Source organism: Perognathus longimembris, chromosome 20 (assembly GCF_023159225.1).
Source record: "Perognathus longimembris pacificus isolate PPM17 chromosome 20, ASM2315922v1, whole genome shotgun sequence".
In the NCBI taxonomy this organism is placed as follows: Eukaryota; Metazoa; Chordata; class Mammalia; order Rodentia; family Heteromyidae; genus Perognathus; species Perognathus longimembris.
In genome coordinates, this window is record NC_063180.1 from 21,379,096 (window position 1) to 21,402,566 (window position 23,471).

The 23,471-nt window shown below is 59.9% G+C and overlaps 3 protein-coding genes across 10 annotated transcripts in view; 1 reads left to right on the top strand and 2 right to left on the bottom strand.

The window, feature by feature from the left end:
- The first annotated feature begins 6,571 nt into the window (after nucleotides 1-6,571).
- On the top strand, nucleotides 6,572-15,767 carry Npas1 (neuronal PAS domain protein 1). The gene is made up of 11 exons (XM_048368874.1): nucleotides 6,572-6,693; nucleotides 7,066-7,301; nucleotides 9,964-10,037; nucleotides 10,528-10,617; nucleotides 11,415-11,586; nucleotides 12,548-12,663; nucleotides 13,130-13,287; nucleotides 13,858-13,964; nucleotides 14,361-14,508; nucleotides 15,058-15,143; nucleotides 15,251-15,767. The coding sequence occupies exons 1-11, from the start codon at nucleotides 6,572-6,574 to the stop codon at nucleotides 15,688-15,690; spliced, it is 1,749 nt and encodes a 582-aa protein (XP_048224831.1). The 3' UTR covers nucleotides 15,691-15,767.
- A 95-nt stretch (nucleotides 15,768-15,862) lies between these two features.
- On the bottom strand, nucleotides 15,863-18,076 carry Tmem160 (transmembrane protein 160). Its single transcript, XM_048368875.1, has 3 exons — nucleotides 17,835-18,076; nucleotides 16,585-16,677; nucleotides 15,863-16,202 (listed from the first exon to the last, which is right to left on the bottom strand). Exons 1-3 carry the CDS (start codon nucleotides 18,040-18,042, stop codon nucleotides 15,937-15,939), a joined length of 567 nt encoding a protein of 188 aa, XP_048224832.1. The 5' UTR covers nucleotides 18,043-18,076; the 3' UTR covers nucleotides 15,863-15,936.
- Nucleotides 18,077-20,193: 2,117 nt separating this feature from the next.
- The window catches only part of Zc3h4 (zinc finger CCCH-type containing 4), a 33,006-nt gene continuing 29,728 nt past the window's right edge, over nucleotides 20,194-23,471 (bottom strand). For all 8 annotated transcript variants that reach the window (XM_048368865.1, XM_048368864.1, XM_048368871.1 and 5 more), the window contains one exon: nucleotides 20,194-23,319. In XM_048368865.1, the coding sequence (XP_048224822.1) occupies nucleotides 21,818-23,319 (1,502 nt within the window). In that variant the 3' untranslated portion in view covers nucleotides 20,194-21,817. The remainder of the gene's footprint in view (nucleotides 23,320-23,471) is intronic.

Here is a 23,471-nt window from a genome sequence, read left to right on the forward strand (position 1 = left end):
TGTTTTTTAAAATCATGTATTTGCTACAAAGTATTGTACTTGTGTCAATGGGAATGGTGTAAAAAAAACAGAAAAGGCCTTATGTGACATGTATTATAGTTAATAAATCAATCTTGTTTAAAAAAAAAAAAAAAAGCAACCAGGCCTGAGAGAGATGAAGAAACTGTCCCCTGGTCACAGGCCCCAGGGAGTGGGGCTGCCCCTCCTGCTAGCCCCGTGCCGTATCCCAGTGGCTCCCCATACCCCGCCGGCCAGGTCCCTGGACTCCAGGTGACAGGGCCATCTTGGCCAGCCTCCAGACCAGGAGCCACCATCTTGGACAGCCCTCCTTCCCAAGCAATGTCTCCACCACTAAAGATGCCTTGTTACCTCCCTCTGCTCATGATCCAGGCCCAGGTCTGTGCTACCGTGTGTCCCCATTACCCCACATGGCCTGTCTGCACCTCCAAAGTCATTAACAAACATAACCTGTGTTCTCTGCCCCCTTCCTAGCTCAGGCCCTTATTCAAGTTCACCGCACACCAGCCATCCCCCCACCCTGCCCTTCCTCTTGATTTTGCCTACCTACAGCATGAGCAGGAGCTTCAGATAGGATGCCTCTTCCCTGATGGTGCCCCCAGCAGACATGGCTAGCGGATCACAGCACCACAAGATGACTTCCAAATACCTCCAGGCAGCCGTTACCAATTGATAGCAGATGGATAGGCATTAGTTTGCTTTGTGCTTTTCACCTGGAACAGGTGTCTACTTGTCAGGCACTTAACACCTTGGCCCCACCTCTGCACCAACCTGCTTTTCTCTCATCCAACTCCCCAACATCAACAAAATCACTCTGAGGGTATTTGGTTACCCTACCCTCGTCCGCATCCTGTCCAGGTCTCTTCATATTTCCATCTGCCAAAAAGTTCTCCTACCCAGGCCTCAGCTCAGCCCAGCAGACCCTAGCTGCTACAAAGCTTGGGACTCCACTTCTCCTTTTCTGTCAGGGGCTCAGCCCCACAAATGCTTGTCTACATCCTACCAAAGGGTGCGCAGGGTGTGCTGACAAGCTTTTCTTTAGCTCTTGATGTGTCTCAGCTGCCATGACCCCACCTCAGCAGCTTGTGGGGGGCAGATCTATGGCTCCCCAATAGCAAAGAGCCCAATCCTCCTCGGGCTATTGGCCACATGTAGAGTGTTCCAGGTACTATTTTGGCTTTGCCTGGCAGCTCCATCTGTAAGCAGGCCTATACCCCGAGGACCGCACATGTCCCCTACTGCCTGTGACTCACCATTCGGTGACACCACAGCCAAACTCCTGGCTCACCAACCAGAGGCAGACCCATGGGGTGTACATCCAGTTTCACTCACCTCTTCATATTCTCTGTGGCCATCTTGGGCTAATCTCACCTGGACATGCACCCAGCAGCCTCAGCCTGCCTCCTCTCCTACCCGTAAGGGAGTTTTGGAACTGAGTCAGCCTAGGCAGAGGCAACCAGGGCCCCTGCCAACCTTTCAGGAAACCTTGGCTGTCCCCCTTGCTCCAAGCCACCTCCGGCTGTTTGCCCATACAGTTCCCTGTGCTGCTCCCTCCTCTGCCCCTCCTCCAGGTGTTCACATTTACTGGGAAAGCAACATGCCCCACTCCCCACATCCACATCAGATGGATTTCTTCACTTTCCCAAGGGCTAGGGATGTTGCTTCCTGGTAGAGCACTCGCCAGGCAGATGCAGGGAGGCCGAGTCTCCAGCAAAAAGAAGAGATTGTCAAAGTTCGGTCAGATCATTCTGTGGTGTGTTACTCATTCGGGCTGTGAATACCCGTTGAGCACAGGTTTCATAAGCATTTCTCCGCACCAGACATGACACCACAGAGATGGACACCTCAAACCCACGTAGGGCTGACATCCTATGTGCTCTGTGAGAGCAGCAAGCAAGCAAACGTGCTGCCATGCCAGGTGGGGCGGGCGGAGATGGGAGCAGCAGGGAGCGGGGTTCTGTATCTGGTCATACAAGGACCTCATTGTGGGGGCTGGGGATATGGCCTAGTGGCAAGAGCGCTTGCTTCGTATACTTGAAGCCCTGGGTTCGATTCCCCAGCACCACATATACAGAAAATGGCCAGAAGTGGTGCTGTGACTCAAGTGGCAGAGTGCTAGCCTTGAGCAAAAAGAAGCCAGGGACAGTGCTCAGGCCCTGAGTCCAAGGCCCAGGACTGGCAAAAAAAAAAAAGAAAGAAAAGAAAAAGGACCTCATTGCAGGGACCAGGGAGATACCAAACTTAAAGAGCCTAAACACACACACACACACACACACACACACACACACACACACACACACAGCTGGATATGCAGTGTGTGCCTGTTGTCCCAGCTAACAGATAGATGTGGAGCTAAAAGGATTGTGTCTCAAGATTAGCTCAAACCCCTATATGAAGGCAGGCACTGGTGGCTCATGCCTGTAATCCGAGTGACTCAGGAGGCTGAGGATCTGAGGATCATGGTTCAAAGCCAGTCTAGGAAGGAAAATCAAAGTCATCTTCAATTAACCACCAGAAACAAAACAGAAGTGGAACTGTAGCTAGCTCAAAGTGGTAGAGACTTTACTCCTGAGTGAAAAAGCTCAGGGACTGCTCCCAAGCCCTGAGTTCAAACCCCACAACTGACAAGCAAAAAAGCCCTAGCTGAAAAACAAACTAAACAAAGTATTGGCCTAAGTGTGGCATCTGCCTCGCCTGCCTAAACATCCCTGGGCTCAATCCCCAGGGCCCTAATACTATCAGTAAAATTGCAAAAGCCGCACATAGCATGTTGAATAAGGATGAGCCAGTAGCTGTGTATGGGGAGGGAGGGAGGAGAGGAGAAATGAATGATTCTGAGCCCGCCCTGGACCCCACTCCCAGGTGCGGTGCTGGGGGAGGAGCAGGACAGTGGGAATGGAGATGACTGGTGGCTTCTGGAAACCTTGGGGGCCAAGAGGACAGAATTTGCTGAAGGTCATGTAAGGCTGCCAGACCTTGGGGTTGACATGACATCAGCACCCCTGCCCCAGCCCGGAGTGAATAATGCACTGTGTTTCTCTAGATGGCCACCAGGGGTCAGCAGAGCCTCACCCCAGGGGTGGGGGTGGGGGGAGTGGCAGTGACCTAGACTGGGTGGGTTGTTTGTGAAGACTGGGAATGGGGCAGCATGGACTTTCAGTGTCCCTGGGGCGGACTGGCAGAATATTTCCATTCATTTGTCCATTTGTTCATTCATACACTTATTTTATTCCACAGTCAACAGGGGCCAGGTCACATCAGCTTCCGTAGGATAGGAGAATTAATTTAAGCTGGTCATGGTGGTGAATGCACTTGAGAGGCTGAGGCAGGAGGATCACCAGTTCCAGGCCAGCTTGGGTGATTTCCTGGGAACAGTCTCAAACTAAAAGAAAAAGGAGGGCTGGGGTGGTCGCCTTGCATACAGGAAGCCCTGGGTTAGATTCCTCAGCACCACATATATAGAATAAGCCAGAAGTGGCACTGTGGCTCAAGTGGCAGAGTGCTAGCCTTGAGCAAAAAGAAGACAGGGACAGTGCTCAGGCCCTGAGTTCAAGCCCCAGGACTGGCAAAAAAAAAAAAACTGCCTAAAAGAAAAAGGATTGGGAGTGTGGCTCTGAATAATAGCTGGGTGCTGGTACTTAGCGCCTGTAATCCTAGCTACTCAGGAAGCTGAAATCTGAGAATCAGTTTGTTTTGTTGGTGTTTTGCCAGTTCTGGGGCTTGAATTCTCTGGGCTTCTTTTTGCTCAAGGCTAGGACTCTTATCACATGAGCCACAGCACCACTTCGGTTTTTTCTGTTTATGTGGTACTGAGGAATCAAATGCTAGCTAGGCAAGCACTCTACCACTAAGCCACATTCCCAGCCCTGAGGATCACAGCCAAGTGTGTGTGTGTGGGGGGGGGGGGTCTGTGACACTCTTTTCTCCAATGATCAAATATCCAATTATTTCCTTGAGTGAAAAAGCTAAGGGACAGTACCCAGGCCCCGAGTTCAGGCCCCATTACTGGTGGGTGTGACACATACACATAGACAAGATTCAGCCTCCATAGGCCAGGGACAAGATGGTCATCAGGGCAGAGGTAGGCATCAAAATCCCTCCACTAACATCCAAGTCTCTGGGGATGAGCAGGGTAATACTGGCCAAGACACCATCACCACCAGACTCTGTAGCCTCTCTGTATTGTTTCCTGACTGAAAAATGGATCCAAAGTAGAGTCCCATTCAAGCTGAATGTGGTGGTCCGCACCTGTAATCCAGCTATTTAGGAGGCATAGGTAACAGGATTGTGGTTCAAGACCAGCTTTGGGGGTGGGGGGTGGGAAGGAATGGGAATGTGGCTTGGTGGTAGAGTGCTTGCCTACCATTCATGGGTTCAATTCCTCAGTACCACATAAACAGAAAAATCCAGAGGTAGAGTGCTAGCCTTGAGCAAAAGAAGTTCAGGGACAGTGCTCAGGCCCTGACTTCCAGCCCCAGGACTGGCAAAAAAAGAAAAATTAAAAAAAAAAAGAAACTAATGTGAAAGGGCTGGGTAATGTGGCTCAAGTAGTAAAACACCTAAGTAGCAAGACCCTAAGTTCAAATCCCAGTACAGCCAAGACAGAGAGACAGAGAGGAGAGCCCACACGTAGCTATGGAAAATAAACACTTCCTGTTACAGCTGCTATGCTCCTGAGCCAGCAAAACTGTGTGACTCAGTTTCTCTACCTCTCTCGAGATGGTGCCCTTGCTCTCTGGGAATCCTGCCTCCTCCTCCAGACCTCCATCCTATTTTTGTTCCCCCATTTGGAGTCTCCTAGGGGCGCACATCTGCAGGCCAGGCAGCCACAGAACATGTCGGGGCGGGGGTTGAGGGGGGCGGGAGTGCAGGTGGGGCTGCGGGGAGATGGAGGACCCGGAGTCCAAGGAGGAAGGCCCAGCTGTGCACATGTATGATATGTGAAGCCTCTGGAAGTTGGGGTCCCAGTCCCTGAAACAGATCCTAGGGTCAGGACCCCAGGGCGCTGGTCTCTGCAGGCTCCCCGAGACCTGGGGAAAAAAGACGCCACGTCCTGGCCTGGAGGCAAGGGTAAAGCCTGGGGTGCCACCCCAGCTGCCCCAGCTTTGCGGGAGGTGCTCTGACACCCCCAAAATTCTCCCCTGGAATAGAAGGCAGGGACATCTGAGTGCTCTCCCTTTGGAAGGGGGTAACTGGGGTGCTGAGTGTGCAGTGGGTGCCAGGACTCTGAGCTGCTGGCTCTGTCCTCTAATGTTGAGGGGGCTCAGACAGCCCACACCACGTGGGCCTCCCCACGCCGCGCAGCTGGGCGAGGCTGGCGAGCGCGGGGGGCGGGGCGGGGGCGGGGCTCCTGCAGGCCCCGCCCCGCCGCTGGCGCTGTCCGAGGTCTCCAAGTCCGGAGGCCGCCGAGGGCGCCCAGAGCCGGGCGCTCCAGCCGCGCGCCCCGCTCGCCCCAGGGTCTATGGAGCGGCCCCTCGGCGCCTCCTGGCCGGCCCCACGCCGCGCCCCGAGCCCGCGCCGCCGCCAGGTAACCAGGTTGGAGGGTCTGCGGGAAGGGGACGCGAGGATGTTTGGCAAGAAGGGAAGGCGGGGACTCCTGGGTCCCCCCGGGATAGACGGTTGGTGCCCTGATGTTCCCGGGTCAGGGTTTCCGGGCGCCGGCAGCCAGGGCCGGGAAAGGGGTACGTAACCGTTTGGGTCCTGGGGAGACTGAGGGCCGGGGAACATACACGTCGGAGTCTGGACACTTGGACACCTGGCCGGGGACGCTTGGGGACAGCCTGGGTCCTGGGGCAGGGGCGCCCCGGACGCCTAGTCCTGGGAGAGAGGAGATTCAGGCGAGCGCGCCTCTGGGCCCAGGGGACCAGGAAACGCGGACACCTGGGCCCCAAGTGTCAGGGCCACCCTGGGTACCCTCCGGCTGCAGCGGGGGCCCACGCTGAGGGCTTCACGGAGGAAGTTTCCATGGCAGAGATTTGGCACCACCCCGAGAGCCTGGGGTGCTCTCTGGGTGGGACCTGGGGGATCCCCGTCCTGTTCCCCCTTCCCACCTCCCGACCCCAGCTTGGGAAGTAGGGGCACCAGCGATTCGGGGCATGGGACGCTGGGGGTCGGACTCCCGGGGCCGAGGGCTGGGCGCGCCCGGGCCCGGTGCATCGCGCGCCCCAGCCGGGCTTGGGCATGCTCGGCACGCAGCGCGGGCCGGTCCGATCCGTATGCGCGCCGCGTGCGCCCATTGGTATGCGGGAGCCGGCCCGGCGCGGGGGAGGCGGGCGCGCTGGCGGGCGGCGCGGGGGAGGCGACGGCGGGGCACGTCCTCACCCTCACCCGGAGCGCCAGCCCCGGGGCCCAACGCCTGCTTCCGCACCCGAGCCTCGAGGAGAGGGAAACTGAGGCACCCACCAACCCAGCCCCGCGCCCGGACCTCAGTTTCCCTGGAAGGTTCTCTCCCCACCTCGCCCCTCTAGAACCCTGACAGCCGCCTCGGACTCTCACGGCAGGAGACGCAAGTCTCCGAACCCGCCTGAACCCCAACGCCCCCAGCCCCGCGGACATGGCGACCCCCTTCCCTGGGAGCGGCGGCGGCGGCGAGGTCAAGTGCGGGGGAGGCGGCGGCGCCGGCGTCCCCTGGGACTTTCTGCCCGGGCTGATGGTCAAGGCCCCGCCCGGACCCTGGTGAGCCCGGCCCCGCTCCCGCTCAGGCCCCGCCCCGCCCGCCTTGCGAGACACGCCCTCCACCTGTGGTCCCGCCCCTCCACCTGTGGCCACGCCTCTCCACCTGTGGCCACGCCTCCCCACCTGTGACCCCGCCCCTCACCTGTGGCCCCGCCCCGGGTAATTGGTCCGGCGCTCGGCGTCACCCCTTTCCCCCACCCTCCACACCCAGTGTCTGGTGTTCCCAGACCCGGGACGAGGAGTTACCCCTGCCCCAGCCCCCCCCCCCGCTCCAGCCCCTGCACCCCTTCCTCGCGGCGCCCCGGCCCTCGGAGGCCGGCCTGGATTCCCGCGCGCCCCGCCGGTGACGCCTCCTCCGCGCCGCCCGCCCAGCCTGCAGGCGCAGCGCAAGGAGAAGTCCCGCAACGCGGCGCGCTCCCGGCGCGGGAAGGAGAACCTGGAGTTCTTCGAGCTGGCCCGGCTGCTGCCGCTGCCCGGCGCCATCTCCGGCCAGCTGGACAAGGCGTCGGTCGTGCGCCTCAGCGTCAGCTTCCTTCGCCTGCGCCGCTTCGCCGCCCTCGGGGCGCCGCCCTGGGGGCTGCGGGCCGTGGGGCCGCCCGCCGGCCTCGGTGAGTGCGCGCCGGGGGGGGGTCCCGTCCGTGCGGGGCGCCGGAGAAGTCGGGGTGACTTCACCAGAAGTTGGCGACGCCGGGGCGTCGGGCCGGGCGGGTGCGGGCCGCCGTCCCTCTCCGTCCTCCCTCCCCGGCCCCCGCGGTCGTCCGCCGCCCCGCGCGCTGGGCCCGGCCGGGAACCAACTCACGCCCCCGCCCTGGAGAGGCCGCGGGGCCACGGGCGAGACGCAGCCGCGGGCGGCGCGCACGGCCCTAACCCCAGCTCCTCGGGGGCCGAGAGCTGAGATCGAAGCCGGCCTGGGCAGCAAAGTCTGCGAGACTCTTCCTCTCCTCCCATTAACCTCCAACCCCAAAAGGAAGCGGCGCTGTGGCGCGAGGTGGAACGCCAGCCTCCGACCCGGGGCTGGCGCGGGAAGGAGGGAAGGAAGGAAGGAAGGAAGGAAGGGAGGGAGGGAGGGAGGGAGGGAGGGAGGGAATGTGATCTCCGCCATGTGACCGTGCGCACCGGCTGTGTAGGAAGCGGGGTGCCCCCCCTCTCCCCCTCCCTCTCCCCCCACCCCCCCACCCCCGTCTTCATTGCCCACTGTGCTGAAGGCAGTTTCTGGTTCACGCCAGGCCTGGTGTTGGGGTGACCCCAGGCCGCAGCCACCGGGGGGGGGGGAATGGGGTGTCCTCAGGGGGCTGGAGGGGCCCCAGCTCCCCCCTGCCCCGTCCAGGAGGCGGGGGGGGGGGGATAGCATTGATTAGGCGGCAATAAATCACCATTTAAATTTAAATCCAGCGATGGTGGTAATTAGGGGATTGACTGGCGGCTGCGCTGATTACTGTCATTACTGCAACAACACGTGTGCGTGTGTGCGGGGAGCTCCATTGTCCCGCGCCACGGGGCGGGGGACCCCAGTACCTGGAGGGTGGCGGGGCTTCCAGGCGAGGCCCAGCCCAGTGCCCGTGCCCGGCGACCCCAGGGTGGCACAGGGGTCGGGAGGGGAGGGCGCGGTGTGGGCTCCCACGTGGAGAGGGGCCCCCCCACAAGAGCAGGCTGGGCCCCCCACCAGAGAGCGCGGTCTGGGGCCTCCACTCGCCCTGCGTGGTTCCCCACCCTAAAACCGACCAAGTTCACCACACTGACGCAGCAGGCCCACTCCAGGCCCTGCAGCCTGGGGCGGGAGTTCCCGCTGCACAGCCGGGAAAGGCCCTGGTCCTCAAGACCCCAGGGCCTGTCTTCGCACCCTCCTCCCCTGACTCCCAGTTCCCCTCCCACCTCCTCCCTGCGCCTCCAGCAGCGCTTCCTCGGGTCTCCTCATGTGCATGTCCAGGCTCAAATGCGAAGGCCCTGGGGCAGCCTGGAGACCTGGCCGGGTCCCAAGCTGGGGTGGACCCGGAGGGAGTGGCCGACGCCCGTCGTGGGGGGCTCTGGGGTGCCATGGGGACTGCCCTTGCCCACTGAGAAGGGATCTGTGAGGTCCAGTGGGAGGCTGAGGCCGGGGGTCCCTACCCCGCCGCACCCCATTCCCATGTGCACCCCATTCATGCTGTTAATTGCAGCCGATTGGTCTGACCCAGGCTGCTCCCGTGAGAGGGAAAATGAAGGAATTAGCAGAAATGACAGGCAAAATTGCCACAATTAGCGGGCCGCATTGTTCCAGTCTGTCACGGCTGCGTGAGTGCGTCTGGGGGGGAGGGAGCCGCCTGCCCCCCCCCCACAGTTATTGTTCCAGGATCCGCCAGTGGGAGGCGGGGTCCCAGGTTTGAGGCTGGGAGGACCTGGGGCATTGGAACATGGTTGGGGCTGTTAGCCACAGTCCTAGCTCAGCGTCCTGAGGGACGCCTCCAAGTGCAGAAAGAGAAACTGAGGCTCAGGGAGGAGAAGGTCCCTCCTGATCTCTGAGCTCAGGCACCCCACACCTGCCGCTCCAGGGCTTCTGGGTTTCACCTAGGGGTCAGGGGGCACCAAGACCCCGAGTTCTCTGCTGACCCCCAGCACAAGGTCTAGAACCCCAAGTCCTGACTAAAGGGGGGGCACTGTGTCTGTCATTGGTCCCCTGTGCTTTTTGTTGCTTTGTCTTTCCTGGCACTGAGGCTTAAACTGAACTTACGTGCTTAGCTGGCATTCCACTGTGTGAATCAGGCCTCCAGGACAGCTTTTCCCTTGCTCGTGGGCAACGGAGTCCTGTGGGCGTCCCTGCCTGGTTGGCTTTGTGCTGCCGTCCTCCAGATCCCCACCCTGGCTGTCGGTGGGAGCCGTTCTGGGGCTGCGTGTCGTTTGTCCTCGCCCGGAGAGGACCCACAAGGGCAGGCCGGCCGTGGGGGTCACCCACACAGGACCTGGGAACCAGAGGTGTCCAGGTGGCTTCTGTGTGGCCAATCAGTGCAGGGACGCAGGATCCTGCCCGTCGCTGGGTCTCAGCCCTTCAGTCCTCCCGGCCTCACCCCTGCTCCACACAGCCCCAGAGTTTCTGGTGACCACAATGGCTGAAGGCCAGGGGCAGGGAAGGAAGATTGATCCAAGTGCCAGAGCCGTCAGCAAGCAGGAGGCCATGAGTTTGAATCCCAGTAGCACTAAAAACACAAAGCTCTTTATAGACTATGCCTGGGAGGGCGGGAAGGGTCTGTGCGGGCTAGAAGCAGGCCATGGCCCCATCCTTCCCTCTGTCCCCAGCCCCAGGCCGGCGGAGCGCCAGGGCGCTTGTATCCGAGGTCTTTGAACAGCATCTGGGGGCGCACATCCTGCAGGTGAGGCTCTGCCCCGACACTGCTCCTTGCTGACCCCTAATGGCTGCTTCCGAGAACGCCAGCCTGCTGCTCTTAGCTGCCATCTGGTGGTCATGCTGGGGAACAGCTGACTCCTTGTGGACACAAGGGAGAACCACCCTTTCCTTGCTCTTTGTTGCCACCTCGTGGCTGTGCCCAAGAAAAGCTTGAGCCATCATTCCTTGCTGGCTCCTGGTGGCCAGAAGCGGGAACAGCCCTGCCTATTGCTTCTTGCTGCTCCTTGTGGCCACAAGTCCAGGAACAGCTTGGTCCGTGGCTCCTTGCTGCCCCCTGCTGGCCACCGGGAACAGCCTGGCCCTGCACCGCATGCTTGTCCTGCCTCTTCTGCCCTGGCGCTTGCCCTTTTCCATGAGCCACCGAAGCCTAGCAGCCCCAGATCAGCCTGCTGCAGGCAGAGCCCCAATTTCAGAGCCCGTTTTCCCACTGGTTGGCTGCTTTCTCACGACTCCAGTCCTTGGATGGCTTCGTGTTTGCCTTGAACCAGGATGGAAAATTCCTCTACATCTCAGAAACAGTCTCCATATACCTGGGACTCTCACAGGTAAGGATCCCCGACCCCGAGCCGGCCACCACCCTCACTGATTCCTGTTGACTTCACCATTCTAGCATGGGGGAGAACAAAGACAGGGCCAGTGGGTTCCCAAAGTGTGTAAAAGGTCCATTTGAGCAGAGCAAATGAAAATCACTTTATCATTTCCACATTTTGACAATTGGGAAATTCAGTATTTGTGAGCAGCTCTGAGAACATTTGAGCTGAAAGAAGGGTAGAGGCAAGGAAAGCATGGTGGGGGAGCTTGAGTGAAGGGGATATGCGAGGGCAGGGTGGGCGTGCAGAGGCAGGGGAGCCAGGGAGTGTCTCTGAGCAGAGCAGGGACGATATGTAACCTGGAGAGGGGCTGCAGTCCAGATCACTGGGGAGGGGGTGGGGGCTGGGCTAAGGGAAGTGGAGAAGACCCCCCACCCCCGGATTTGAGAGACTTTACTGTGTCTAACTTAAGGGTTTGATTTTTTTTCAGGATTTGGGTTGGAAACAGGCCCCCACCCTTTTTCTTTGCCAATCCTGGGGCTTGAATTCAGGGCCTGAGCACTGTCCCTGAGCTTTGTTTTACTCAAGACTAGCACTCTACCACTTGAGCCACAGCACCACTTCTGGCCTTTTCTGTGTATATGGTGCTGAGGAATCGAACCCAGGGCTTCATGAATGCTAGGCGAGCACTCTACCCCTAGGCCACCTTCCCAGCCCCTAAGGGTATTTTTATTAAAAGCCCGAGTCTGGTATGAAGTGCACCAGGGGTTGGCGGGACTCACCGGTCCTGCCTTTCCCTCCGCCACCGGCAGGTGGAGCTGACGGGCAGCAGCGTTTTCGACTACATCCACCCCGGGGACCACTCGGAGGTGCTGGAGCAGCTGGGGCTGCAGGCCCAGACCCCCGCGCCGCCCACCCCACCTTCCGCCTCCTCCTCCTCGGCCTCCTCCTCCGCCTCCTCGCTGGCCGAAGGGCCCGAGATCGGTAACTCCCGGACACCCCAAGGAGTGAGGCCTGAGGGTAGACAGGTCAGAGCCCCATTCCTCGGAGAAAAGCAAATCTTTGTAAAAGCAAATCCGGGTCTAAATCCATGCGGAGAGAGTTGAATGGCCGGGCTCCCCACGATCTGGGATTTGGAGAGACCCCCTCCGGCTGCTCGATGGCGGTGGGTGTGGCCTCGGGAGATAATGAGGCAGGTGGGCTGGGGGCATGGAAACCGCCATGGACCGGGAGCCATCTTCTCCATTTAAACAGAAAATGAGGCACAGCCCAGAGAGGTTAAGTTAGTTGTCCTAGGTCACACGCTGTTGAAAGTTTGAGCTGGACACGGCCCAGGTTTGTGCTTCAGTAGAAACTTCCACTCCCATGGTGGAATTGGGGGCGCTGGAGACTCTCACCTGGACGGCCTTTGAGCTCCGAAATGCAGGGGCCTGAGGCCAACTCTGTGAACAGGATTCTCCAGTGCTGGGGTTCTTTGACACCCCAGACACCTGAGCCTTCTGTCAGCAATGCTCACAAGCTTGGCTGTCGAAACGTGGGGGCTTGCTGGGGTCTGGACTTTACGTGGGGGTCAGTCGTGTGATTTCTAGGAGACTCCCATGTCCTGGAGCTTACAGAACGTTCTCGATAACGTGGCGTTAGTGTCACAGTTCCACATGCACCCGCTCTGTGCCAGGGCCCGGTCTGGGAAGGAGCCTCCGCCTCCTAGGGTTCAGTCCTGGGGGTGGAGGACCACTGGCCTGGTCCAGTGACCAGGCGAGCAGGGCCCAGACACAGGAGAGTGAGGGGCGGCTTCCCAGAGGCCTGGCCGGAGCGGGGGTTGGGCCATTCGGCTTTGGGTGGCGGGAGGGTGGCATGGGGAGGGGATGGGAGTGTCCCCTAGTAGTCTTCAGATGGAGCCCAGCTCTGCGGGCGGGGACACCACAGCGTCCATCACTCTGCCCAGAGCCCCGCCCTGCCGAGGCACGCCCTCCCGCCCGCGCGCAGGAGCGCTCCTTCTTCGTGCGCATGAAGTCCACGCTCACCAAGCGGGGCCTGCACGTGAAGGCCTCGGGATACAAGGTGAGTGTGAGCCCTGCCTCCCCGGGGAGATCGAACCCCCGCAGGGCCGGGGAGAGGAGGGGCGGAGAACATGTCAGGGAACTGGCCACACAGCCCCAAGCCCCAGGGCCTGTGAGTGGCAAAGGTGACCAGGAGTCCTCCATGGCCCCGCCCAGCAGGCCGGGCATGCCCGCGGGCCCATGGCCACGCCCGCTGCGCGATGGTACCGCCCCGCGCCTGTAACCACGCCCAGGATGGTCGGCCACACGCCCGTGACCACGCCCACAGCCCTGTGGTTCCGCCCATATACCCGTGGCCACACCCAGCACCTGAAGGTCCCACTACCACGCCCACTGCCCGATGGTCCCGCCCCACATCCATAACCACACCTACCACCCGGCCCTGCCTTTGTTTCCCCATAACCACGCCCACCACTCGGTTCCTCCCAATTCCTTCCCAACCTCGCCCACCACCCCGGCCCCCGCAGGTCATCCATGTGACTGGGCGACTGCGTGCCCGGGCCTTGGGCCTGGTGGCTCTGGGCCACGCGCTGCCCCCGGCCCCGCTGGCTGAGCTGCCTCTCCACGGACACATGGTGGTCTTCCGCCTCAGCCTGGGTCTCACCATCCTCGCCTGTGAGAGCAGGTAGGGGGCTAGGATTGCCCGGGCTGGGTGGGCATCCTCAGGGGCCCGCGGAGGGGCGAGGGTGGCGGGGAGGACAGGAAGGTCCGGCCTGGAGGAGACCTTGGAGGGGGAGGAGAAGCTGCCAGGCTTCCCAGAGCATTCTTCCCTTCTGCAACGCTCAGGGCAAGGCTAAAGGATGAAATCGTTTCCAGGCAGTGATTCCTTCCTGCCTGCCAGGATACAGGGTGGAGGCTAACCCAGGGGAACACCTCATCTCCACCAATAAAGCTGGGCGTAGAGGTCTGTGCATGTAATGGCAACCACTAGGAAATCATAACAGGATTGTAGCTTAAGGTGACCTGGGCATAAATGCAACGCCCTATTTGGAAAATAACCACAGCACAGGAGGGCCTGGGGGCTTGAGCGCTGGGAAGTGCCAGTGCAGGTTCCACTCCCAGCACTGCCAGAATGGAAGTATTATGTCCATTTTATAGAGAGTAAAACTGGGGCCTAGGGCACTGCGGAGCAAGGGCCTGGGTCCTGGGTGACTGTGCTCCCCAGCACCTCCCCCCTCCTCCCTGGCATCCCTAGGGTGAGCGACCACATGGACCTGGGCCCCTCCGAGCTGGTGGGCCGCAGCTGTTACCAGTTTGTTCATGGACAGGATGCAACCAGGATTCGCCAAAGCCACCTGGACCGTGAGCCACCTCTGCCCCACCCCCCCACCAACCACCCTGTGGACCATGTCCCTCCCTCCCCCCAGTCTCCTGTTCCCGTCTCCCAGGGCCGACCACAGATGACCCTGGTGTTCCTACAGCTCCAGGGGTCCCAGGGGTTGGGCAGTGGCTCGGGGGGGGGGGGCAGAGAAGGGACTGTGGGGTCTTTCCTGACACCCTGTGAACCCAGGAGGCCTGGATGTCTCTGATGCTGGGTTTCTGTCTCCTCTACCTTTTTGTCTTTCTCCCCTTTCCCTTCCATCTACCCCCCTCCCTCTGCTCCCCCTTCTTTTCCTCTCCACCTGTCTCTCCCCCCACCTTTCCCATGTCACCCTCACCCTGTCCCTCTGGTCTCTGCTCGCCCCTGGGTGGGCCCAGTGCTGGACAAGGGGCAGGTGGTGACTGGTTACTACCGCTGGCTGCAGCGAGCTGGGGGCTTTGTGTGGCTGCAGTCTGTGGCCACCGTGGCTGGCAACGGGAAGAGCCCAGGGGAGCACCATGTGCTCTGGGTCAGCCATGTGCTCAGGTGAGCACCCCTGGGCCGCCAACTGCACCTCAAGGATCCTGGAGCCAGGGCCCTTCAGGGAAGGATCTGCAAACATGAAGAGACTAGACAAAAGCCTGGCATGGTGGAGCCTGCCTGTAATCCCAGCACTGGAGAGCGGGAGGCAGGAGGAATTTGAGGCTAGCCCAGGTTGAAAAGCAGAATACACACAAAAGGGCTGGGCTGGGGTTTGAGCAGCAGAACACTTGCCTAGCTATCAGGCACAGACTCTCAGCTCCATTGCAGGATTGGGGGGAAAAAGACCAGAGGCCTGGGGAGTGATGTAGAGTTGCTTGCCAGACAGAGGCAGAGCAGGGTCCCTGGCAGGCAGGGAAGAGCTGGAGGTGCCCAGGACCCCAAGCTGCCTTCTTCAGAATCAGCTTGGAGTTTGTAGGTCTGGTAACCAGCACACACACTGCACCTGCTGGTGGGGGGTCTGCATGTATAGTGGGGGAAGGAAAACAGTGGTGGGGGAGTCCAGGGTCTGCTGAGACCAGCACCCCTAGCCCCAGCCCACTCTCCTGTCCTCAGCCAAGCTGAAGGCGGCCAGACACCTCTGGATGCCTTCCAGCTTCCGGCCTGTGAGGACGCGCCCAGCCCGGAGTCAGAGCCTCCAGGTAGGCCTACCCCGCCCCGCCCCCCAGCCCTGCGACCCCCGGGACTGGGGCTGCAGTGTGGAGGCAGCGGGCCGGGCGCGCAGCCCTTCAGAGCCCTCCTCTTGCAGAAGGGGACCCTCCGGCAGACGGGAAGGGGGCCGCCTCCGCCAAGAACGAGGCCCCTCAGGACCGGGGCAAATGCATCAAAGTGGAGCCGGGCCCCAGGGAAAGGCGGGGCTCCGAGGACAGCGCGGAGGAGGAGCCTGCGGCCCCTCCACGGCCCGAGTTCACATCCGTCATCCGCGCGGGGGCTCCGAAGCTCGACCCGATTCGGCCATGGGGCCTGGCGCCTGCCGGGGACCCCGCACCCGCCCTCCTCCATGCCGGCTTCCTGTGCACGCCGGGGGCCATCGGGGCCATCCGCTATGGCCCTGCCGAGCTGGGCCTCGTGTACCCACACCTGCAGAGGCTGGCCCCGGGCCCCGCGCTCCCCGAAGCCTTCTATCCCTCCCTTAGCCTACCCTACCCCGGGCCGGCAGGGGCGCGGGTGCCGCGGAAGGGAGACTGAGGAACGGACCTCGAGGGCCGCACCTACCCCATCCTAGGCCAGGCTCGCTTCTGGCCTGGAGAATTAAACACCTGCTCCCCTCGTGGGTGTCTGGGTCCCTGTCTGCATCCAGGTAGTCGTCGTCCCCCCACCTCCTCATCCTCTCCCAGGAAGCACCACGACAACCAGGCAGGCGAGGGCTCAGGTTTTAATGTCCCTGTGCTCCGGCCTGGGCAGCCAGCGCCCAGCCAGCCCCCACCCTGCGGCTTATTCGGGTGGCGGCCGGCCGGCTTCATCTCGGCCTTCGGTGGTGCTCGTCCCCTCGTCCTCCGGCACCAGCTCCACGTCTAGCTCAAGCTGGCCCATGTAGAGGCCCACCGCACAAGCCCAGAGCAGACTGGCCGCCAGCACGGCCGCCATGCCCGCGGCCGCGCCCCCCAGCGTCAACTGCATGGGGCCCCGCAGGGAAGCCAGGCCCACGGCGTAGGAGGCGCTGCCCCACACCACGCACAGGCCACCCAGCAGGAAAAATCCTAGAGGGAGAAAGGGGGTACAGTCAGTGGGTGCAAGGGGGGAAGAAGCAAATCCAAGGGTCAGAGGAGCTGAAGTTCAGGGCCAAGGACAGTGGCATTCGAAGGAATCAGGGATCGGGAACTTTGGGGTTGAGAGAGCCAGGACAAGACTGAGGGCGGAGGGCAGGGCCATGTCGGGGGCTGGGATCCCGTGTTTGAGAAGATGGACTGAGGAGTCTCAAAGCCATGTCTGAGTCACCCCCTCCTCTGGGACCAGTGGCCACGAGGGGAGTGGGGGAAGACCAGAGGGGAATTCAGCCTACATAATTGCTGGAGGCAGGTCTCCCCACTTCCCAGCACTCGTTCTTCCATGGGGCGGACACCACAGCAGGTCTGCACTCACCGTAGGCTGCTTCCCGGCCCATGTCACTCTGCATGAAGGAGATGACCCCGATCCCCGAGGCCAGAAGGCCATTGCGGAACCAGGAGAGAAAGGCTGCAGGACGAAGAACGGACTGTAGTCAGGCCAAACCCGATCTGCTCCAGGACTCTCCCCGACCTCCGCCCAGATCATCCAAGCCCCCCTCCATCCCATCCAGTCGAGAGACTGCCCCCTCCCGAGCTGAACCTCTCTCAGGAAGACCCCTGCAGCCCCACCTTGAAATCTTCTCTTGCCCTCACTTGGTCCCCTCTTCCCCCAAATTCTGCAATATCAAAGATTTAAGATGGTCTTTGCAGCCAGGCCCTCGTGGCTCACGCCTGCAATCCTAACCATTTAGAAGGCTGAGATCTGAGGAATGAGGTTCAAAGCCAGCCCAGGTAGAAAAGTCTGTGAGATTCATCGCCAATTAACTAACAAAAAGCCAGTGGAGGGGTGGCTCAAGTGGTAGGACGCCAGCCTTAGGTGAGGCTAAGGAACAGCACCCAGGTCAAGTTCAAGCATGGGGGGGGGGGGCGGGAGTGGTATTTACAGAACCTGGTGGACAAGAGACCCCGAGGTGAATACCTGAGGTCTGAAGACAGGAGATTTCCTCCCTGGGGCTCCGGGACAAATTTCCCCTACCCACGTTTCTCTGCAGCCCCTCTCCTTCATCTTCCTTCAAAGGCCAGCCTCTCCCAGCAGTGGTGGGGGTTTCCCCTGGATCCACATCTCCCCTCGCTCAAGGCCCAAGTGGTGCCAACAGCTGCTCCCCACACCAGCGGTAAACCAATCCGCTCCAGGCCGCGACGCCTCCCCCTCCAATCAGCTGGCAGCTCTCGATCTATTGGCTGTGCCCTTCTCCAATCAGGAGCCTGCCCATCAGTTGCAGGGAACCGCTCGCCCCGTGCAGCGGTCGCCTCCGTCCCCTTCTCACGAGTGACTCCCTCACTCTCCGCGGCCCCCGGAGCCCTCCACATCCAGACAGGAAGCAACCCCATCCAGCCACCCACCCTCAGCCCATTAATCCAGACCAACCTCCTCCCCGCAAGCCCGCGCGCCCCAGGCGGACAGCCCGCGCCCTTGCAACCAGCGTTCCAGCGTTTCCACGTCCCGGCCGAGCCCCGGACCCGCTCGGAGGTGGCGCGACCGGAGTGCTTGCTCGTCCGCGGCCGCCGTCAGGCCTCCCCGCAGCCCACTCGCCACCTCCTGGCGACCCCGGTCCTTCCACAGACCTGTCTCATGCGCCTTCCGGAGGAGCCAAGCGTCTGCGCGGTCCAGTTCAGATACGGGGGGTGGCGAGGCCCCGGCGCGGGGGCCGTGGCCGGGGGCGAAGGACCCCCGGGCACCCCCGCTCCGGGGCCGCTGAGGTGGCAGCAGCGATCCCCGGAAGCAGAGTCGAGCAAGGCGGGCAGCCCGAACCCACCACCAGCCGCCTCCCATGGTTCGCACTACGGGCCGCTGCGCGCTGTCCCGCCCCAAGGGCCAATCGTAGGCTACAGGTCACGTCACTCAGGCGGCGCGAATCTTCTATTGGTGGAGATCTCCGTCACTCACACCCGACAGACACTGCCCATTGGTCAAAATGGCAATGATTCCCACCTTTGTCATCTATGCCGGTAGTGTGCGTCGTACCTGGCTCTTATAGCTAGACTACGAATCCCAGAGATCATTGCGTCCGGGAAAGTTTAGTCTTCAGAAACCCGTGGCGCGATGTCTCCTGGAATTTGTAGTTTATAAAATAACTGCTTCCAACGGCCAGAAAACTCCAGATTATTAGTGTAGAACATTTCAAAACGTAGTGGAGACTAGAAAGTCTCGCCAAGGCGAGCTTACTAGTACTACTTTCTTGTATTCCTGTTCAGTCTTCTGTGCATACAGATATAAGACCCCTTTGACAGTTTTTCTCCCCACAATTTTTGGGGGGTGTCGGTCAAGGGGCTTGAACTCAGGCCCTGGACACTGCACTCGACCACTTTGAACTACAGTCCTCTTCCGGTTTTCTGGTGGCTAATTGGAGATGAGTTTCACGGCCTTTCCTACCTGGGCTGGCTTCTTATCGCAATCCTAAAATCTCAACCTCCTGAGTACCTGGGATTACAGGCATGAGTCACTGGCACCCGGGCCCCAGCTTTATTTTGAACACTACCCAGTGTATATTGGCTGGGAATATGGCCTAGCGGTAGAATGCTTGCCTACTATTCATGAAGCCCTGGGCTCGATTCCTCAGTACCACATACACAGAAAATGCCACAAGTGGTGCTGTGGCTCACGTGGTAGAGCACTAGCCTTGAACAAAACTCAGGGACAGTGCCTAGGCCCTGAGAACTGGCAAAACAAAAATAAAACAAAAACCTATTTTGGTCTGAGGACCATAATTTGAATCCAGCCCAGGCAGAAAAGTCTAGGAGAATGTTATTTCTAATTAACTAGCAGAAAAATGAGAACAAAACCTACAAATCTGGAGGCATAGCTCAAGTGGGAGAGCACCGACCAAGCAAACAAGGCAAATACGCGTAAGGCCCTGAGTTCAAGCCCTGTATGGAGTGGGCAGCTAGAAATAAATTTAACGGTATGACATTCTTATGCTTATCAATGGGCTTTAGTGTGAACTGAAAGTATTCGAGACACATTTTTCACATTATTGGCTATTTAAAAGGTTTATGGGGGGCTGGGGATATGGCCTAGTGGCTAGAGTGCTTGCTTTGTATACTTGAGGCCCTGGGTTCGATTCCCCAGCACCACATATACAGAAAACGGCCAGAAGTGGCGCTGTGGCTCAAGTGGCAGAGTGCTAGCCTTGAGCAAGAAGAAGCCAGGGACAGTGCTCAGGCCCTGAGTCCAAGGCCCAGGACTGGCCAAAAAAAACAAAAAAAAAAGGTTTATGCTGGGGCTGGGGATATGGCCTAGTGGCAAGAGTACTTGCTCATATACATGAAGCCCTGGGTTCGATTCCTCAGCACCACATATATAGAAAAGGCCAGAAGTAGCGCTGTGGCTCAAGTGGTAGAGTGCTAGCCTGAAGCAAAAAGAAGCTCAGGGACAGTGCTCAGGCCCTGAGTTCAGGCCCCAGAACTGGCCAAAACAAAAACAAAAACAAAAAAAACCCAAAGGTTTATGCTAGTGAAATATATATATATATATATATTAAACTGAATATATATATATTTCACTGAATACCAGAAAGGATGTTTTTGGTTGGTTTTTTGTTTTTTTCCCAGTCCTGGGGCTTGGACTCAGGGCCTGGGCACTGTCCCTGAGCTTCTTTTGCTCAAGGATAATGCTCTACCACTTAAGCCACAGCACCACTTGCAGCTTTCTCTGTGTGTGGTACTGAGGAATTGAACCCAGGGCTTCATGCATGCTAGGCAAGCACTCTACCACTAAACCACATTCCCAGCCAAGATGTTTCTTTCTTGGCACTGTCCCTTAGCTTTTGTCCACTCAAGATTGGTGTTCTACCACTTGTACTACAGACCCACTTCTGATTTTCTTCAGGTAAGGAGTCCACAGGTTTTACCAGTGCCCATCCCACCTTCCTCTGCTTTGTTCTTGGACCAGGGGAGGTATGGGCAGCACAGACACTAGAGTTGGCAGGCTTTAAAATAACTGCATCCTTTATTGGCAGTAATACAATTATCGGATTAAGAGACCACAGGAGAGGAGGCAGGTGAGTTTCTGGAAGACAGATGCGGAGTACAAAAGGGGCTAGGTAGTCATGCGGCGATCATTGTAAAAATACAGTACATTATATACATATTTGCACCATCAACTTTCAACTTGGAAATAGTATTTACACTCGTTACAATCCTGGTTAGAGAGCAATTTCTTTAAAAGCACTGCCTGGTGGCAAACAGGAATCAGGGTTCCTAGTCCCATGAGGTGCTTAGGCTGAAGGCTCCAAGAAGAAGGCTCCAGCTTCTATTTCATCCACAGATTACGGTTTTTAAAAAGCATTTAATTTTTTTTTACAAAAAAAAAGTAAAAGGGGAGGGGGAAACACCGAAACACTGCCACGTTGTGTACGGCCACTTACCTACACACACCGCGGCCCTAGTGTTCACGGCCAACACTAGTGGCTGAAGACAAATCTCATTAATGATTGCTTTAAAAAAAAAATCAAAACAACAAAAGACAAACCAAACCAACCCCACGGGGCTATTGGCCCCGCCAGGTACCAGGCTCCCCCACCCCACCTGTAAGCCCAAATTCATTGCTTTGCCCTTTTGCATTTACTCATGAGGTGGCAGGAGAGGAACCTTCGGCTGGGTGACCAGATCTCATCATTAGCAAGGAAGAGCCAGGGACCCTGGGCGAGGCAGTGGGATGGAGGGACAGCGGCATGAAGAAGGGGCCAAGGCAGAACCGCCCGGAAGCCTCAAGTAGGGAGAGCTGAGGGGAGGCTCCTGCAAACTTCTCTTCCCTGCTCAGGCTTGGCTGGTGTCTCCCCACTGCCATGGGGTCCCCTCCAGACCCAGCCACGTTCTTCCCTTCCTCAGGGCCCTTCTGGAAATGTCCACAAATCCAACACTGTGCCTTGTAGGCTTGGGAGGGGGAGACGAAGCGCACCCCCCCACGGGTGCCCAGGGCTACAGCTCCGGAGGCGGGCGGCGGCGCTGCGGATCCTTGAGCTGTCTCCAGGGATGGGGCTGGGACCAGCACTGCTGAGGCTTCTGGGGAGCACAGCATGTGGGGTGGGCCAGGACGGGTAATACTGACAGAAAGCGCACTCTGAGGGGCTTCCTTCTGGGGCAGATGCACCCAGGTCCATCTGTCCCTCCATCCCAAGTGTGCTGGTGGGTGGTGCTTTCAGGACGAACCGGACAGAGGGCATGGAGACCCAGGCGTGAATTCATGTGCGGAGTGGGCCAGGCCTGGGCACCTCCAGGGCTCTTCCTCTCCTGAGGTGACACTGGCTTCACACTGAACAAACAGGACGGGCACGTGGGCTCCACTTTTCCTTGTCCAGCAGCACAGGAGCCCGGGAGCCCCTGCAGCAGCCACAGCTGGGGTGCAGCAGGCTCCCAGGAGCCCACGGCGCGGATCAGAACGGAGGTGTCATGTACAATTTATGTCTCAAAGAAAGGACTACTTAAGAGGAAACAAAAAGAGGAGGAAAAAGAAAAGAACATCCAGGATCCCCTAGCTCTGCTTACTGCCCTTAAGTCTCACCCCGGAAGGGGTGGAGTGGGGGGAGGGGGCACGGCCCCCCTTAACACTACTGGCAAAAGGGGGAGGCAGTGGGGTCAAAGCCTTTGAAGACATCTTTCAGGGACCCCGCATCTGGCTCACCCTCACGGGATGGGCTGTTGCCAGCGAAGGGGCTCCCTGAGCCGGACTTGGGGGCTGGCTTCACGGTCCCAAACAGGGTGGGCACAGGCAGGTTGTGCACTCCAGGTTGGGGTGAGGCCCCCTCTGGTGGTGGGGTGCCAGTGGCGGTGGCGGAGGCCGCGGCAGCCTTGGGCCTCGGCCGGTTGTAGCTGTTGTACCTGTCCGTGGCCGCAGCGCCCGGGTCCGCCCCAGGCTTCCCCGCATCAGGCTGCTCCAGCGCGGACTTGCGCACGAATGGGGGCTCCTTGGTTTTGGAGGCTGAATTCTTGCCGTTGCCCTCGGGGCCCTTGGGCTGGGCGCCTGCCTCCACGGTGGGCTCTGAGGCTTTGCCCCCCGTGTTGGGAGTCCTGGGGTCGTACAGGCTGATGCCGCTCAGCACGCTGCTCTGCCCACTCCCGCTGCCCTGGCCTAAGCCACCAGCCGCCAGCACGCGGGGGTCGTAGGGCGCAGTGGCTGGGGGGGATGACTCCCGGCTGGGGCTCCCTGTGGGGGGCGAGGTTTCTGGGGCGCAGGGCTTGGCCACGCGGGCTGCAGCAGCAGAGTCTATTGGCTTCTGCAGCCGTGGGTCAGTGGGGGCCTTGCGCACCCTGGGATCACTGGGCTTGTCGCCTGCGCCGGGGGTGTTGACGTTGACAGTCTTGAGGATCCGCGACAGCAGCTCAAAGTCAGGCAGGTTAGAGCCCGAGGCGCTGGGGTCTGAGGGAGCCCCTTGGCGCTGCCGGGTGTTGGGGGGCCCCGCAGGACTGGAGCGGTGCAGCCTGGGGTCCAGGGCGGGCATGGACTGCAGGGCGGCAGGCACAGGGGGCACGTCCTGCTTGGGGATGGGCAGGGGGATCAGGTCCTCAGGGTTCCAGAGCACAGTGCGGGCAAAGCTGGGCTTGCTCAGGGTCACATCCTTCTTGATGTGGCTGAACTGCTGCAGCTGTGACCGTGGGTCCCGCAGTGGGTGCCCTGGGAGAGGGTCCAGGGGGATGCTGACCGCCTTCTCCCGCAGGGCCCGCTCCCCCTCCTCCTCTTCCGCAGGGGGCGCTGCAGACCCCTTGGAGCTGCTGGGGCCTGCAGGGCTGGCGTGGAGGCTGCCTTCAGGCTTGGAGGCTGGGAGGGAGCGAGCAAGTCGAGGGTCAGAGGGTGCCGTGTCCCCAGGGCCAGAGCCACCAGCAGCTTCGGTGTGGCGGGTGAGCCTGGGGTCCCGGCTGAGGCGGGGGTCAGCCAGCCGGCCTCCTGTGGAGTGTCCCTTTTGGAGGCGGGGGTCTCCCAGCCCACTGCTGCTCAGCTCCCCAACAGAGGCCTGGGTCCGACTGGACGTCTGCTGCCTGAGGGTCTTGAGGATGGATGTAACACTGCTCCCACCCTCGTCCTCATCACTTGAGTACCAGTTGCCAGTGTCTCCTAAGAAAGAGCAGAAGAGCAGGTGAGTGGCTCCCATCTGCCACTAGACTGGGACCCCACAGGCCCTGGGGGAGGGAGCACCTGCTCGGCCCTCAGCTTTCGGCTGTACCTACCCAGGCCCCTTTCCTGGGGCTGCTGAGGGCACAGAGGTT